At 46.2% G+C, this 19301-nt stretch overlaps 1 protein-coding gene across 2 annotated transcripts in view; it reads left to right on the forward strand.

The window, feature by feature from the left end:
- Nucleotides 1-19301, forward strand: part of CYFIP1 (cytoplasmic FMR1 interacting protein 1) — a 517233-nt gene that overhangs the window by 470486 nt on the left and 27446 nt on the right. For both annotated transcript variants that reach the window (XM_085622863.1, XM_085622862.1), the window contains exons 29-30: nt 5931-6169; nt 16862-17009. In XM_085622863.1, the coding sequence (XP_085478989.1) occupies nt 5931-6169; nt 16862-17009 (387 nt within the window). The remainder of the gene's footprint in view (nt 1-5930; nt 6170-16861; nt 17010-19301) is intronic.

Below are 19301 nucleotides of genomic sequence, written 5' to 3' on the forward strand. Positions count from 1 at the left end.
GCGTTAGCGGATGTGTTAATGGGCACCTGTTCTAGGCCAGCCACGGGGGTCCCTGTGGATAAGAACGTGGCCAGGCGTCATCGCCCGGCCCCGGGTGACCCTGCCTTTTTAACGACCAACCCAACTCCCAAGAGCCTGGTCATCCAAGCCGCTACCTCCCAAAGCGCATTCCCTTTCGCCCCGCCGGATAAGGAATCTAAGAAGCTGGAACAGTTTGGCAAAAAACTGTTTTCCTCTGCCAGCTTAGGTCTGCAGTCGGTGAACACCGCATGCCTCTTGGGCCGCTACTCTCACGCTGTGTGGGACACGGTTGCGCAGACGCCGCCTAGGTGTTCGGAGGAAGTTCGGGCAGTGCTTTCCCAAGCTGTGGCTGAAGGGAAAGATGCAGCAAAGTTCGCCATCCGGTGTGGACTAGACACCGCGGACTCTTTGGGTAGGGCGATTTTCACCACTGTTGCCCTCCGTCGTCACGCCTGGTTACGGTCCAATAGGTTTCTCAGGGGATGTTCGGAGTTCCCTTATGGACATGCCCTTTGATGGGACCCGTCTGTTTGGCGAAAAGCCAGATAGTGCGATGGAGCGTTTTAAGGACTCCCGGGCTAGGGCCAAGTCCTTGGGTCTCTCCACCACGCACTCGGCCGCGTCTGCTTTTCGTTCCTTTCGTGGCCACGGAAAGGGCGCCCGACAGGTTTGTTCAGTCAAGAGCATGCGCAGAACCAACCTCAGCGTGGCCGCGGACGTGGTTCCCACCGTGGCGGGACAGGGGGCCAGCAAGTGGGACAGTCCACTTCCGCTCCCGCAGCATCCGCCTCAACACCTTCCTAGTCCGAGCTTTGGGGTGCACCCCACGCCAGTGGGCAGCAGGATTTGGCATCACCTCCTCCACTAGCGTTCTGTCACTTCGGACAGGTGGGTGCTGCAAATCGTCCGAAGGGGCTACTCGGCCCCTTCGAGTCTGTTCCCCCAGTCATGCCACCTCAGTTCCACCGCATGTCGGGGGATCACTTTGTGCTTCTCCAACAGGAAGTCACGGCCCTCTTGGCCAAGGGGGCCATCGAGCGCGTTCCTGGGCCAGAAGTAGGACATGGTTGTTATTCCCACTACTTTCTGGTCTCCAAGAAGGAGAAAGGGGGCCTGCACCCCATCTTGGACCTCAGGAACGTCAACCGCTTCCTCCGGAAGGAGAAGTTCAAGATGTTGACTTTGGCTCAGGTCTTGGCTGCCCTCGACCCTCTAGACTGGATGGTAGCGTTGGACTTGCAGGACACACATTTTCATTTCCCCATCCTGCCTGCCCACCTGCGGTTCACAGTAGGCCTAGAGCACTTTCAGTTTGCCGTGCTCCCCTTCGGCCTTACCAGTGCCCCTCGGGTGTTCACGAAAGTGTTGGCGGTGGTCTCAGCTCATCTGCGCAGATCAGGGGTTCCAGTCTTCTCCTATCTCGACGACTGGCTGTTGAAGGCGGGCTTGCCCCAGGCAGTCGTCTCCCACCTCCAGACTACGGCCGACCTCCTGCATTTTCTGGGGTTCTCCGTCAACGTGCCGAAGTCGCACCTGAGTCCCTCTCAGAAGCTCCCCTTCATCGGAGCGGTTCTGCAGTTGACGCAGTTTCGGGTTTATCTTCCCGAGCATCGAGTCCGGGATATTCAGGCTATGATTCTGATCTTTCAGCCTTTATCGCGGGTTTCAGTCAGTTTGACCCTCCGGCTCCTGGGCCTCATGGCCTCTTGCATCCTGTTAGTGCAACATGCCAGATGGCATATGCGGGCTCTGCAGTGGGACCTGAAGTTCCAGTGGACACAGCATCAGGGCAACCTGTCCGATCATGTCCAGACTTCGGAGGGCACTGCACGACAATTGGAGTTCTGGCTCACGTACCACGATTGGGTCAGTGGCATATCCCTCTCCCTTCCCCAACCGGAGCACACAGTGGTGACTGATGCGTCCCTCCTGGGATGGGGCAGCCACTTGGGAGAGGTGGAGATCAGAGGCCTCTGGTCTCCAGCGGAGTCCCTACTCCATATCAATCTTTTGGAGCTTTGGGCGATACGACTTGCACTGAAGGCATTCTTTCCCTCTGTCCGGTGAAGTGTGGTGCAGGTGTTCACGGACAACACCACCGCCATGTGTTATTGCAACAAACAGGGCGGGGTGGGGTTGTGGACCCTATGTCAGGAGGCTCTGCACCTCTGGACATGGCTGGAATATCAAGGCATTAACTTGGTGGTTCAACATCTGGCAGGTTCTCTGAACGCCAGGGCGGACGAACTCAGCCGCCAGTGCATGATGGATCACGAATGGCATCTGAACTTGGACGTGGCGCAAGGTCTCTTTCTGCAGTGGGGAGAGCCTTGGTTAGATCTATTCGCCACAGAAGAGAACGCGCAATGTCATCAGATCTGCGTGTTGGAATTTCCAAGGTGGCACTCGCTCAGCAACGCTTTTCTTCACGAGTGGAGCTGCGGTCTGTTGTACGCCTTTCCGCCTATACCACTTCTGCCCAGAGTGCTGAAGAAGATTCGGCGCGAGCGGTCTCAAGTCATCCTTGTGGCTCCGGATTGGGCACGAAAATAATGGTATCCCCAGCTACTCAGCATGGTGATCGATCCCCCGATCCGACTGCCTCTTCGGGAGGATCTTCTGTCGCAGCAGCAGGGGACGGTCCTCCACCCGAACCTGTCCAGCCTCCACCTCCATGCATGGAGATTGAGCGGCGACAGTTGACAGCCTTCGACCTTCCTCCCGAAGTCTGTGATGTCATTCTGGCAGGCAGGCGTCCCTCCACTAAAACGGTATACACCTGCAGGTGGAACAAATTTGTGGCATGGTGCACAGCGAAGGCTGTGGATCCCCTTTCTGCCCCTCTTTCCGAGGTCCTTCTGTTCCTTCTCTTTTTGGCCCAGCAGGCCTCTGCTCTGGGCACTATCAAAGGTTATCTTTCGGCCATCTCCGCCTTTCTACGGCTTCCTGATCAGCCTTCTCTTTTTAACTCCCCGGTTGTTAATCGCTTCCTCAAAGGCATTACACACACGTTTCCTCCTGTGCCTTTCATATGCCTCAATGGGACTTAAATCATGTCTTGACTTATCTGATGTGCGCTCCCTTTGAGCCCCTTCATATCTGTCCCTTACGTCTTTTCACTTTAAAGACTGCTTTCCTGGTAGCTATCACCTCTGCCAGAAGAGTGAGTGAGCTCCAGGCTCTTTCTTCTAAACCTCCTTTTCTTTCTGTTCATCTGGACAAGGTGGTTTTAAGGACTCGTCCTTCGTTCTTGCCAAAGGCTGTCACACCTTTCGACATCGGGCAGACCATCACTATGCCCACCTTCTTTCCGCCTCCGCATCCTTCAAAAGAGGTAGAGAGGCTTCACCGTCTGGACCCAAAACGTGCACTCTCGTTCTATCTAAAGCGCACACAACAGATCCGGGTGGATGATCAACTTTTTGTTGGCTGCGTGGGTGCCAAAAAAGGTCGGGCCGTGCACAAATGAACCATCTCTCGGTGGGTCGTTCTGTGCATCAAAGCATGTTACTCGTTGGCTAAGAAGGAGCCTCCTGTGGAGCGGCGTGCTCATTCTACCAGGGCAACGGCAGCCACTACTGCCTTGGGACGCAGCGTTCCCTTGCAGGACATTTGTCAGGCAGCTACGTGGGCCTCGCTGCACACGTTTACCAAGCATTACTGCCTTGACAGTCAAGTCCAGAGAGACTGCTTCGTTGGCCGTTCTGTTCTCCGTGACTTTCTGGTGTAATCCTGTTCGCAGACCCACCACCGGGATTGGTATTGCTGGGGTATCTATTCTAAGGTAAGGAATCTATCACTAACATGTCTCTTTCAGATGCACAAGTTACTACTTGTGTAACGATATATCTGTAAGAGACATTAGTTAGTGATAGATTCCTTACCGCCCCACCCATCCTTACCGTTCTGCAAACTGATTTCTAGGGTCAAGGTCATCCCTTTCAGGGCCCTAGTTTCAGGGCACCAGTGGTCAGTTTCTTGCATGGCTCTGCGCTCCTGGCGCGGAAAGTCGTGTACAGAACTGACGTCAGCGCGCATGGGTGGCGCCTAAGTAGTCTCCGTGACGTCATCTCGGCGCATACGACGCCAGCGACGGACGCGGAGCCGCACGACGCCACCTTCCGACGCGCAGGGGTACTGCTGATGAACCATCTTCCGGATCCAGTCTGACGCCTGGGGATATTCTAAGGTAAGGAATCTATCACTAACTAATGTCTCTTACAGATGTATCGTTACAGTAGTAACTTGTGCTTCTCTTCCAGACTAGACATGGCTTTACTATTACTCTACATGCAGGTTTCACCTGCTGCTGCGACTTCTCTTACTTAGAAAAAAACACCATTCTATGTCCAACAAGTGTGGTGGGACACACATGGCACATATATCATAGAATCAAGCCCCTACATGGATAAACGTACATGCCCCACTTCATGTCTCGCCCGCACTCCTTTCCTCTTAGCACTGTACTATTAGAGGCTCCACCAGCTGCGTTACTGCCAGCCACCAAGGTCGTTTTGCAATTCTGACGTGCTTCCCTTCATGGTATCAAATGGGATGGGGTGTTTGCTGCAGAGAGGTTGAGAAGTGACTACCACAGGTTTCTGCCCTTAAGGGTTTAAAGAGATATGGGACTTGATGGAGATCTCTCATCTAAAAGGTGTACTCACTCAATCTCAACGCTCTGCTTTTTCGGACATGAAGAAAGACTTTGAGCCACACATTATCACATTTTTGTATTGCTCGCTGAGGTATGAATTATGCACTTACCTAAAATACTCTTGACAGGATTGTCAACTTTAACCCTTTAGAAGAAAAAACTGACCACATGAGAATGAGGGGACAAAAAGACATCAGACACTAGACATCAACGTCCCAGGTTCTTTCTCAGCTGTTTGGGAGACTTGGAAAGCAGATGTAAGTGTCCGACAAACTTGGGAAGTGGTCACCGCCAAATCCAGTTCAAATATTTGCAAAGGATCAACTTCAACAAGGTTATGGAAAATGAGACTGAAATCCTGCCCACGCCCCATGCTTCAGATGCCAAACTGAAAATGGCACTCTTTTCCATGCGAGACTTTAAGTCTCTCTCTAGAGTTCTCAGCTGGCCAAAAATGCCCTTCCATATGCTGGCCATGCTATGCAAGATTGATGACTGATTGCATTTGATACATAAAAGCCCAATTGTACATCAAGCTTGTCATCTGACAAATAGCTGTTGGGCCAACCATGGGGAGCTAGCAGCCCCCACTCGTGGTAGCAGGGCATGAACAGATGCCTTGTCTTGGAACATCCTATTTATGAGGCCAAAGGCTGTCTAAAAAAACACCAGAAAGTATGGGAGCCCTGGCCAAGAGCATTTCTAATAAGACTGGATCACTGCAATAGGGTAAGCCCTTGTTTATGCTTCTTTGCAAGTGCCTGTCGCATTTTCACCAAGCGTTTTGACTGTAGGATTTCGCCTGATTTTAATGATACAATGATTTGTGTTTCTCTTTGTTTGTTCTTGAATAAACGCCTATAGATGTTATAGAAACAAAAGCACATGGTCGGTGCAAACATGGCTTTGCAGGTGCCTTATTAAGTCTAAAGTGGTGGTTTATAAATCCTTTCACCAGATTATTTTATATGCATTGTATTGACTAGAACATGACATTATTGTTGGCCACAAAAGTATAAATATGTTCATAAGGGCTTGGAACTGAAGGCCAAGATCTGTTTTTATTTCTTGTAAATTAAAGTTTATTGTACAATAAGCCCTAGGGTCCTACAGATGCACTTTTTTGTTTTCATTTCTTGAATAGGAAATGGTTTTTATTTGACACTCATCATTGACATTAGCAATGTCATTAAAGGAATGTGTGTCTGTATTGGCATTTCACCTCGCAACCTATTGTTTTCGGTGTACATAGCAAATTGCAATAGCAAGAGAAGGGGATTTGCTGACCAAGGAACGCCTCTGCTGTGGCTTGTCCATGTTTGAAGTCATTCTGACCAGGGTTCGAAGCTTCTTGGATGATCCCATTTGGCAAGGGCCTCTACCCAGCAACGGTGTGATGCATGTGGACGAGTGTGTGGAATTTCACCGTCTTTGGAGCGCCATGCAGTTTGTCTACTGTATTCCTGTTGGAGCCCACGAGTTCACTGTGGAGTAAGTATTCCTGATCTCAGATTAGCTTGTACATTTGGAAAATATTGGTAGAACCAGAATCGTGTAACATATTTCCAACAATAGTCACCTAGCAGACCGAGCTCGGAACAGACTACGCTATCATAGCTGCCAAGGTTTCACATTGCTGTGTGTGACATTTTCATAATTACAGTGTAAATATGAGTGACATTTCAACGACTATGAGTTACACTTTTTGGCGAGCAACATCAAGCAATAAAGACGAGGGAAACTTATAAATAAAAGCAATTACACCCATCTCAGCAATGAGAAACTCCACGAAGAGTTACATCATATGCTACAGGCTGTATTGTTCCAAAAGAAAATAAGCTCATCAAACAGATTAGCTGACCGAGCGGTCCGCCTCAGTCCAGCGCGCCGCCCACTACCTGCTGAGCCCTGTAAAGATACTCCACTCAGGTATTCAGGTTATGCGTATTTATTGTGAGCAAGCAGGTAGATCTAGAACACACATAAAGGCATACAGCATCAGTCACCATAGCAATGGTTACCATGATAGCTGTGATGCCACATTTCCTCTCTTTAATCACCATTATAAACTAGAATAAATACATATATAAGAAAAATATAATCCTAAAGAAATTCAATATAAAATTAAGAATATAATGCAAGAAATCAGTATGCAAAGAGTAAATAGGATAAATAGAGGAGCTCTACCCCCTTCCTTTGCGAAATAAAGAATAATTACATAGCATAGTTTCTATACTTCATTGGTAATCTTATTACTCTACCAACACGTGTCATCTTCCCTGAGCTACAGGAAGGTTGTACAATGTCATCAGTATCAACCCTAACCGATTGAGAATGGAAACTTTTTTGAATAGTAACAGTGGTATCAGTGACTTCATCCCATATCCAACTCATTGAAGAAGGTTTCTCTGCTCTTTTATTGTGGCTAAAATTGCCACACTTAGACAACCTGTTGTAATGCCAATCTTTCCCATCTCTCAACTTGGCAGACTTTGAGTAAGACTGAATTACTTGCAATGGTGCCGAGTATTTACTCTGTCCCTTTTTTACCTTAGAAGCGAGTTTCACCTTGACCCAATCACCTTCCATAAGGTTAATGTCACATGTGTTGTGTGTTTTGTCAAAATGGACTTTGCAGGTTTCATGCATTTTTCTCAAGTTAGATCTGACCAAAGCGGGTGACCATTTATTAATGCTTTTTTCTAACTTTACTTTTAGCCATGCTGCACAACCACACTGCAGTATAATCTGGTTAAATGATGTTGGCAAGTGTCTAGGCGAGACCTATTGGCTTTGGCAGTGATTGTTAACCTCATTAGGAGTTAATCTCTTTAGTTAGAAGCACCCTGTAGACCTGATGATAGTGTTTTTGTGCATCCCCTAATGGATATATATAGGAAAAGATTTTAAATACATTGGATAAAATTGTGTTTTTAGAGAGGGTGTAAATGCCCATCTTTATCTAGCACTAAATACAGGGTCTTGGCCTTTATCTAAGGCCTTCCAGTTTGGCAGATGTCCAAATTGATAACACACTTTTAGTCTGGTGTGAGTGTCGGGATTAGAAACCAGCTGTCGCGGTATCATGGTCAACAACACAACCTATAGAACGCATCTCTTTTTGGAGGTAAATGCAAGGGAGGTGACTTCTCCATTGAGTTCTGCTCATACATGCTGCTGTCTGCTCCCTCCTTAATGCTCACCTCTCCTCAGGCCGGGAGCCATCATTTCATCATGGATAATTTACCTTTTGTCTGTCGCAGAACAGTGACAGTAGAGTTTTTTAAGGGTTCATTATACAATTTGTACCACTTATTATTTCATGTATTGTGTTTCTCTTTTTTATTATGGGCCACGAACTTATGGTAGGAACAAGGTGCTTCAGGTGGGGAATTTATGTAGAGAGGTGAAGGGAGAGAGATATCACTGAACAAGCTAAGGAGCACAGGGAGAGACCATTAGTCCAGTGACAGGATGGAATCTGCATTTGGGATCCTCAACATCCAGTTTGTGCATTATATGGTTCGACCGATTGAAGGCTTATACGTTGAGTGATCAAGTCGATGAACCACGGTCTCTGTGCTTGACCTGCGATGAAGTAGCATAGACCCGGCTTGGGCATGTGACTGGCAGTCAGGCTGAATAATGAGAACACCTTTAATCAAAACCAAAGCAACAACTCAAATCTTGTCTTTCCATGAGAGCTACATGGACGTTGTTTGAACGTTCCTTATTGTGAAGGACAAGGTGCCTTGTTGAGATCAGTTTAATTTTCAGTAACGTGCCATAGAGAAATCCTTATAACAAATCAAAATAAATGGAGGAAGCTGCCATTTGATTGTCACCTTTATATATGTTTGTTTTAATCCACAAGGTTTTGTCACACATGCAACTTCTTTTGGACAGATGAAAGGTACACTTCATCTCCTTTGCATTTTCGCTTAAATTTAATATTCATGAATGCTAATTTCTGAGGGCAGCCAAAGATAGGTTCCTTTGTTTTTTTCCATCTAAAAGTTCCTTCCTAATTTTCCATCTCTCGGCTCAAGGGACATCATTCATCTGACTGAACTAACATTCATGCTCTTGGCACATATTCACATTTTTAGGTCTGACCTAGAGCCTGCTCTAGTTTTCTCACTAGCCTCTTGTTTTTCCACAAAATAAATCACAATTAAAGAACACATATATGTACACATGTACACATATAAAAGCATTAATTTCACTATAGATATGTACCCATCTTTGTGTAATGCTTTGTATAAACATGTAGAATAATTATGTTATTATAAAAACAAAAAAAACAACAACAAAAAACAATTCATCTTTGGTCTACATGTACTTGCTTCCCTTGTGCATCTATGCACCTCCATGTACTTGGATCTGTGCGTCTGTTACTTTTATCCTGAAAAAGCATATCCAATGCACTACCCTATTTCTCATCCTGTACCTCTATCAATATCTTTAATCTACATATACTTACCTCCTTTATGCATCTATATACTTTCGATGTACTGATGGATCTATATATTTATCACTTTCTTCTAATTTAGCAGTTCCAATGCACTACCCTATTTCTCAGCCTATACTTCTCTCAATATATCGTCTAGCCCAACTTTCTAACTCATTTCAAACTTCTTTCTACTACTCTTTCCTATGCACTACCCTATCTCTCACCCTATACATCTATCGTTGCATCCTCTACACCCACTCTCTCGTTTATCCCAAACCCCATACCACTACCATGTTCCCCAAAATAACCCTCCTTGACTCTCTCCTACTCTACCCCTCCTTGCATCATCTGACACTTCTTTTACTATACCGATCCCCCACAGCAAACCTTTCTAAACTCTTCCCTCTGACTCCTCCCCTCCAAAAACCCTTTTTACTCATCCAACAGCCTCACCCTACTGCTATGACCTAAAAAAGAAATCCATCACTCTTCTATCCCTCCACTATCCTTTTCAATCAAAATAACACTCTAACATGTTCACTTCTCTAATTCCATATCCCACTATACTAATTCACCACTAATCCTTTATGGGTTCCTGAGTAGCATGCTACTCGCCAACAAAGCGTTTCAACACCTCATCTGGGTTACAAGCGCTATATAAATGCAAACCTTTCTCCCTTTTTTTACCCCTCCCCAACCCTTCTCAATCCAAATAACTGACTAACATATCCACCACTCAAATTACTTCATATTTCACTATACAATTTTTCAACACTAATCCTTTATGGGTTCCGGAGTAGCCTGCTACTCGCCAGAAAAGCGCTTCCAACACCCCATCAGGGGTAACAGGCGCTATATGAATGCAAACCTTTCTTTCCATTCTATCCCTCCGCTATCCTTCTCACTCCAAATAACTGACTAATATCCACCACTCAAATTACTTTCATATTTCACCATACTAATTCACCACTAATCCTTTATGGGTTTCCGGAGTAGCGGCTACTCGCCAAAAAAAAGCGCTTCAACACCCCATCAGGGGTAAGAAGCGCTATATAAATACAAAACTTTTTTCCTCTTCTATCCTTCTGCTGTCCTTCCGAATCCAAATAACTGACTAACATATCCACCACTTAAAATGTACTTGCATGTTTCACTATACTAATTCAATTGAGCATCGACGTTGAGAGCTCGGTCCCGGGGAGGCGAACCTGGTTTTGGCGGCCATATTGGGGGTATTCCAGCGCGCGGACACGCTCTAGTCATCTATAAAAGGGGTCTCTGACCCTGGAATCGTGTTAGCCAGTTACATCTCCCCCTCTTGAGGCGGAAAGCCGAGAGGTTCTTGTTTGCTTTCTTGCCCTGTTAAAACTATCTGCTTGCTGTTCTATTGGCTTGATTTAAGAAGGTTTTATTTTGCCTGTTTTAAAATTGCGTCTCTATTTGGCATTTGTGCTTCGTGTCAGAAACAATTTCCAGAGACTTTAATCAGCATTTTTTACCTGCCAAGGTGCTCTTCCGACCAGTCGCTGCCCGGGCTGCTCTCAGCTGAGCATCGACGTTGAGAGCTCAGTCCCGGGGAGGCGAACCTGGTTTTGGCGGCCATATTGGGGGTATTCCAGCGCGCGGACGCGCTCTAGTCATCTATAAAAGGGGATGACGTCTTCTCCGCGCAGCGCGGACGGGCCGGAGTCATGCCGGAGTCATGCCGGAGTCATGCCAGAGTCATGCCAGAGTCATGCCAGAGTCATGCCAGAGTCATGCCCGTCTGCGCTAAGGAGGCGCAAGGGGCTAAGGATGCTGGCCGGTGTTTCATTTCTTCACCTACCAACCGGCTATACTCACTCAGCACCCTTAAATCTCTTAGACCCCTCTGTTAAAATGTCATCATAAATTTTCGCCTGGCCAACTGCGCCGTAGCCTGACCTGTAGATGTCTGAAGGACTCGGACAGAACTCTCGGCACCTATCACTGATTCCTTCAGGAAAATTGGGATACAGGAGCCTCCACCCCCCTTGAAAGAATTAGGCTTTCTCATCAATGCCCGTTCTCTGGTTAAAATTAATTTGGCCTTTAGAGACTTTGTTTCTCAAAGGAAACCCGCTTGGGTCTTCGTAACTGAAACGTGGGGTTCGGACTCAGTAGGCCCTGATCTGGTTAACGCTCTCCCTGACGGCTATGCCATAGTAAGACAGGACAGAGAGGGCCGTAAAGGGGGGGTAATAGGTATAGTCTATAAGAACGCCTTCACCTGTGGTATGGAGTCTCTTCCTTCTCCCCAAAATTCTTTTCAGGCCATGTTCTTTTCCCTTAGTTCCTCCCCCATAGAAACCTTTTCTGGTACTCTCATTTACAGACCCCCTGGCTCTAGATCCTCGTTTGGCTCCGACCTTTTGGAAATTATAGAGCCTTTTCTAAACGGGCCCTCCCTTACTATTCTTGGGGATTTTAATTTCCATTTGGAAAACTGTAACTCTAGTGAAACGCTATCCCTTGTGGATCTGCTGGCCTCTCTCAATCTTTCTCAAAAGGTACTATCTTCCACCCATATTGCCGGCCATACGCTAGATGGAGTCTTCACGAATGACCCTAGGTTGGAGGTAGGTCCCTCTTTTCCCCTTTCTTGGTCCGATCATAATGCAGTCTCTATGGAGTTTACTCCTTGTGCCTCTCTCGCCCCCAGAAAAGATGTAAACTGTTGGGTGCAGAAGAGGAGCCTCCGGGGGCTGACTGATCATTCCCTGGGTCCCCTCATTGCCAATTTTAAGCCTCTTCCCTCTCAGGATATTGACTCCTCGGCACGGGAGCTTGCGAGCATTATCGCAAAGGCACTGGACACCCTTGCCCCCTCAAAACTCTATATAGCGCCAGGAAACGCCCTTCAGCGCCCTGGTACTCCGACTCTCTCAGAGCTCAGAGGCAGGCATGTAGGAGGCAAGAAAGGCTCTGGAGAGCTCAGCCCGATACGGAAGCTCGGACTAAGCACAGACATCTTCTCAAGAGGTATAAAGTGGTGGTGCTGACTGAAAAGCAATCCTATTTCTCTAACCTTACCTCTTCTCTCACTTCCCCTGGAGACCAGTTCAAAATTGTAGATTCCCTTTCCCTTGTCCACCACCCTGACCCCATAGTCCCCTCACAAGAACTATGTGATCAGATCTCTTCCTTTTTTCACTCCAAAATTTTAGACATCTATACAGCCCTTCAGACGGATAATCTCACTCGGGCTTTCTCTCTTGATTCGACGAATACTACTCTCCCTACCGAAACTTACCCTAGTTTTCCCCTTCTCACAGTCAAGGACCTCGATAAACTTTTGGATTCCCTTAGGTCAGGCTCTCCTCTTGATCCCTGTCCACTCAAAGTTTTAAAAAACTGTAGGGCAACTCTAATCCCCCCCCTGTTGGCAGTTATGAACAAGGCTATATCCAGTGGTGCTTTTCCAGCCTCTTGGAAAACAGCTATCGTAAAGCCCCTCTTAAAAAAGGGCACTCTGGACCCCAGGATTTTAAAGAACTTTCGTCCCATCTCCCTTCTTCCTGCCCCGGCCAAGATGTTGGAAGCTCATATGAATCTCCATCTTAGCGCCTTTCTTGATAAAACCTCCCTGCTGGATCCTTCTCAGCATGGTTTCAGAAAGGCGCATAGTACTGAATCAGCTCTTACAGTGGTGGTCAACAATATCCGCGCCAAGGTCGATAGGGGTCAGACTACGCTGCTGATCCTGCTCGACCTCACAGCCGCGTTTGACACCCTGTCTCCTACCATCTTGGCCTCTCGCCTCAGTGAGATGGGAGTGGAGGGTCCGGCTCTTAGTCTTCTTACCTCCTTCCTTAACAACAGAGAGCAAAGGGTTAAATTGGGTGACTTCCTCTCCACCGCCAAGCCTTTGCAGTGTGGGGTCCCTCAGGGCTCCTCTTTGAGCCCTACACTTTTCAACGTTTATGTGGCCCCACTTGCTAGGCTTGTCAGGTCTTTTGGATTGGAAGTTCTCTCGTACGCTGACGACACCCAAATCATGGTTTCCCTGTCGCAATCTGTTGGGTCCACGGCCCTAAACTTTAGGAACTGTATGGGGGCCGTGGCAGGTTGGATGACGTCAAACTTCCTAAAGTTGAACGCGGAGAAGACTGAGATCCTTGTGTTCGGGGGAAACAAGGAGGTTTGGTCAGCCGATTGGTGGCCATCGACTCTGGGACTTTGCCCCCAGCCATCCCCCGTAGCTCGAAGTCCTATTTGACACCTCACTCGCCTTTGACAAACAAGTGAACAGAACCGTTTCCACCTGCTGTGGGGTTTTAAGGGTGTTGAGAAAGCTCACCCATTATCTCACCCCTGATGCCCGGAAACAAGTCTTGGTCGCCCTTGTATCCTCACGCCTGGACTACTGTAACGCCCTTTATCTTGGGATGAGCAACAAACTGGTTCATCGGCTGCAAGTGGTCCAGAACGCGGCAGCAAGGTTTGTTGTTAATGCTCCTAGACGCTCCTCAGGAACTGCGATCACGAAACATCTTCACTGGCTTCCGGTGCATGCCAGGATTAAATTCAAAACCCTAATTATCATCCACCGGGCTCTTCATGACGCAGGGGCCGAGGGCATTAGGTCTCTTGTGTCGTACTACACCCCAGGTAGGGCCCTGCGATCTGCTAGTTAGATGTTGCTAACCGTTCCTCGTGTCGCGAAAGCGAGGTGGGGAGGCAGAACCTTCTTTGCTCTCGCCCCCAAACTCTGGAATGAGCTTCCCCTTGTCCTCAGGAATCAGGAATCTCTTATCCTATTCCGTAGAGGCCTTAAAACGTTGCTCTTCTCTGAAGCTTACCCCTAATGCTCTTTTTCTTCCGTATCTTAGATCTGGCTGATTGTTTTCCATCAGTTGCGCCTTGACGCCTCCGGGCAAAGTAGCGCATTATAAATTCCCCATCAGTCAATCAATCAATCAACACTAATCCTCTATGGGTCCCGGAGTAGCGTGCTACTCGCCAAAAAGCGCTTTGACGCCTCGTATGGGGTAGTAAGCGCAATACAAATGCAATTATAATACAATACAATACATGTCTTCATGGTGTTCCAAGCAACATTACGATCCAAAGTCTTGGAATGAAATCTCAGGTATTCAGGTTATGAGTATTTAGTGGGAGCAAGCAGGTACATCCATTCAACAGCAAGGTTTCTCTCTAACTGCTACAATCTAGCTCTAGAACACACATAGAGGTATACAGCATCAGTCACCATAGCAATGCTTACCATGATAGCTGTGATGCCACAAGCCCCACGGGCGGCAGTCACCATCAAACCAGCTGCAGCCTGTTCCTACAAGCTCTACTGACTTCGTGACGTTCGGCATGTTAAGAAGTTATGTTGACAGGCACCACAGTGGCTCTCACATTCACCCGACCCCAAAAGAGTTAGTGGATGCGACTACTAACATAGCCTAAAACTGTTAGTGAGCAGTTCCCCGCTGTAATAGGATAGGGCACGCAGGCGGCAGCTCAGAAGATGAGCAAGACTGTCACCGTGCGTGCTGCTGAAGCACATTTTTATAGCATGATTAAGAACACCGCCTCGTCATGTTAAGCAGCGGGAATAACACTGCGCTTTAAAGTGAAACTTTAGAACAACTTTACACACAGGTCACCAGTTTGGTTCATTGGAATATACCGATGCGCCGGTGACCATGGCAGACGTGTATGTAAGACAAAAATACACAAACATGAAGGTCACGTCACGTGGCGGGGGGAGAGGGGGGCCTGCCCAACTGGGGATTATACATGCACATGTATACAATAACATCATACAAATATGCAAAGTGATCGCCGCTGGTTGTGTCTGCTCTAACGCCCTCTTTCACTCTCTAAGCCATATTTATAGATGCAGGATTCAAAATGTAGGCCTAGGTGATTACCTCACTGAGGCAAGCCTGAGCCGTCAGCAATTGGCTGGCCGTGGCCACAACGACTTGTGGACTTCCTCGGTTACGCCCGGCCGCAGTCTGGCTAAGCTGTCTGTGCCTCTGGTCTGCTAGGGAACCGCTCTGGTTTGGTCTGGTCGTTGGGACCACTTTACTGCAGTGCGAGCACAGCAGCTGCCTCTGCGCTACCATGATTGTTAGAAGAGCACTCACTGCAAGTTCAAGTCAGCTGCCTACACCGGGGGATCGAATCTGGTCACCATTACCGCCAAAATGAACAGATAGCAACTTCCGCCCAATGAGCGCTCGCACTGCAGGCAGCAGGGCAAACCCGCCTAAAGTGCGTCTCTCAAACTGACACTCTCTCATTGGGCGCTGTCGGGTGTTATGTGTAACATTGTAGCTGTGCAGCAGCTTAGCCACGCCACCCCCTTAGCCTGCCGGGTGCAGTGCATACTGCGCGCGCTCACAACTTTTACAGGCAGTATCTGGTTATAGCAGCCTCCAACTTAACAGATGCACAGGCGCTATAATGCGTGACTTTGCATTTCAGTGCGGTGATGCGGACCACCACACTGAAATGCGTTAGCCTAACGCCTGTTGCGTAATACTTAGCAGGGCTGCGCTATCAGCATCATAATCCTGCATGCTATGCATGTAAACTGTCTCATTACACCATGTCCCTTTCGTCATCACCACACTCTGTATTTGAGGGGTTTCCTTTATCATAAAAAAGCAAAACTCATTTGTTCGTACGACTTTGCACTCAGGAATACTACTGAAAGAGTGCACTTTTCACAAGGCCTTTTGAAAGCTATCACCCTGATCGGTATCCATATTGAAAGAGGTTGTACCAACAGGGAGCGAGAGATTAGTGAAATTAAAATACACAACATTAGTGGATGTTGCCTCATAATTGCTCCTTAGCAGTGTGACAGGAATCCCTTGCAGTAATCCTGCAGAAGTCTCAACTGGAGTACCAGCAGAAGAACCCAACACTTAAATCTGTGGTCATTCTTAAACTTTGTTCATAATTACACAGTATAAGATCACGCAACCAGACAGTGAACTAGGATATTGAATAATGTGTTCATTTTATGTTTTTTTTTTTTTACATCTGGGACAGGGAGGAGAAGCCATGTATTGCATGGTTCCACATTACTCTTCTGCCCTTGCGTAGCAGTTGAAACCATGGTCAGATAATTTTAAGGGCTGTACATAACACAAAATTATAGATGGGTAAAAAGTGAATAATAGGGATGTTTTTGACCGAGTGGTTCTGAGTGACATCTTGGACAACTCAAACTTCTATGTCTCCTATTTTGCGTCACTCAGAACTTCTATGTAAAAACACCATTACAGAGCATTAGAGGAATGCATGATTATGCTATTGTATGTTCGGTTAATATTTAAGCGGTTTCCTTTCTTTCATAATATTATAGTTCTTTTTCAATTGGTACGTAATGGCTTAATGGCCTTCTAAAATGCTAGTAAAAGGGTGATATAAAAATGGTTGACAACCTAGTTTGACTACTAAGGGGGAATAATTTGGATAGTTTGAAAGATTCAACATGTGCCACATGGGAAACACTTGCTAATCAGGGGTCTATTTAAAAATAAAGACTAAATTGTATAGCACTAGTTGATTTCTTAAGAATAATACTACGTGATATTGCAAATTGATATTGGAATATTTTATTTTCATTCTCATATACATTGAAGTGCGCTTATTTCCTATGTATTATGTCGATCTTCCACTTGTAAATGACCTTTGTGGTTTTCAGAAACTTTAGTCCTTTCTGTGTTTTTTGTCTTCCTCAGACAGTGTTTTGGAGATGGGCTACACTGGGCCGGCTGCATGATCATTGTGCTATTGGGGCAGCATCGCCGCTTTGATGTTCTTGATTTCTCTTACCACTTACTGAAAGTGCAGAAACATGATGGCAAAGATGAAGTCATTAAAAGCGTGGTAGGTTAAACATTGACCAGTTTGATTTTGGTATAAAAAATACAAAAATCTTAGTTGCCTGGGTTTCATGTTGGGAATTTCAGATCCCGGTGCCCTGCATTCTTCACTGTTTGCTTGACTGATGGGTGGAATGCTTGAATCTTTGAATCTATCTTAGCCACTGGTAACTACTCTGAACCACATTCCAAATCATTGTTCCTTTACGCCATTACAGACAGAGACCAGTCGTAGCAAATCAGACTCAGCCTTGCCCCAACAGGCACTGCCCATCCCAAGCCGTTTGAACATGTTACCTCTTGGTGTGTTCCACTGTGGGATAGGTTGAGGATTCCACCGTGACCAGGAATCAGGCTATAAGGATCCTTCATGATTTCAGCTTTAGGTCCAAACTGTGGTCCTCAGCCGATTTGATGAGAGGTTGCAGCACTGATTTGCTGTTGGTCAAATAGGTCACTTTGGTGGTGTGGTTAAAGGAAGATGAGAGCCGTTGCTGGTTTCAGAAGTACAGGCTTTTAGAAATCCGGAATTGTGAGTGCTCAGAAAATAATCTTTGGAAATATCAAAGCAGTCTGACAAAAACTAACTTAGTGAGAAAAACTCAGGTAACTAATTTTCAAGATTATGTTGCATTCAAGTAAAAAAGTTCACTTGATAGATGGGGGAACTCCCGTGGTTCAGAAAAGGACTAAGGCACAGTATTTCAGAAAGAAATGTTTTGAATAAAACATTTTGGCTTCTTTGTTGCAATGATTGTTTAACTGTTAATGATCTGAAACCTATCAGTAATTAGCTAACATATTTTTGGTTTTTTTACACTTGCTGGCAATGCAGTGTGCATTAAACTACCAAAGAATAGGTGATAAATAGGGAGATGAAAACAGGAAGGATACAGTGCTATATAATAGGAGACATAGTATGGATACATATTTATACTAGCTTCCTTGAGACACATCTTTCCCATCTGTATATGTCACTCTTAGATAAAGTACCAGAATAATGATTGTCTCCATCGTACTTTCCAGGAGCTGCACACACCATTCTCCTCTTCAGAAAACTCTCTACACCAACTGCACACACTTGCATGATCGAAATTCTTAAATCTACCATCATGCTTCTTTACAGCATTCCTGAATAAACTGAGTACACATAATAGCTTGCTGAATTTGAACCAGTTTAATTTGCACATGTGGCCCTCTAGTCTGACCCAATCTCCAACCTTAGCACACACATTTCTTTTGTCGCATTTCTTTCATTACAGTATTCCTTCCTTCTCTCCTGGAGTATCCTCTCTCTGTGTCACCATTCATTACACACGCAGACACACACAAACTCTCTCTCTCTCTCTCTCTCTCTTGCTCTCTCTTGCTCTCTCTCTCTCTCACACTCTCTCTCACTCTTCTCATCCATCCTGGAGAAAGCATTGTATCTGGCTTTGTATCCCTGAACAATTTTATTGTGTTGTTGAACAGGCAGACAGTCTGTAAGCTACCAACGTTGTATGCAACTCCTCCTTCGATGACAGACTATTCACTCTTGCCAACTAATGCTCTTGTTGATACTTTTATTAAAACCTCTTCCCCCAATCTGTTTGTTTCTGAATCATACAACAAACCACCTCTCTCTAGCTGTACTCCATTATTAGTTAATGTTGATCTTTGGAAACTCCTCCTGGAATATTCCTTTCAAACATCTGACTACATCTTATGTCTCTTACACATGTCCCTTCAGGACACCTCAAGAATAATCATATAGTTAAAAGAGATAGAGACATTCCTCTTTACCTCTTAATGGTCCCACAACATCAAGGGCATCCTTTTCCCATGGCTCATTGGGTAATGTCTGACATTGCCTAGGGGTTTCTGAGTTTTCAGTCCAATCAAATTCTTTTTGTTTTCACAACACACAAGTTCCCCTCTTGAGCAATATCAAATAATTTACCATGCACAGATACTTGGTCCCCGAAAGTAAACCATCCTTTTCTGCTACAACTATCTTATGACCCAGGAAGTTTTATAATTATCGCTTATCGTTTTCTTCTCTTCCCCGCTGTCTTCCATCTTAACACTTCCCCCAGAATGTTATCGTTGTTTAACTCCACTTTTTGATGGACACTTCTAACCGCAGATTCCTCACCTTGGAATACTCAACAGCTGCTAGAGTGGATCCAGAAACATTTTCCAGCACTGCTCCCACACACCGGTAGGTGGTACAGTGTGGCTCCATACTACTCCAGAAGTTAACAGAGTGGATCCACATATAAGCTCCACCCTGTGCACTGACATCTGTTGCTGT

The sequence above is a fragment of the Triturus cristatus genome, chromosome 8 (assembly GCF_964204655.1).
Source record: "Triturus cristatus chromosome 8, aTriCri1.1, whole genome shotgun sequence".
Taxonomy (NCBI): Eukaryota; Metazoa; Chordata; class Amphibia; order Caudata; family Salamandridae; genus Triturus; species Triturus cristatus.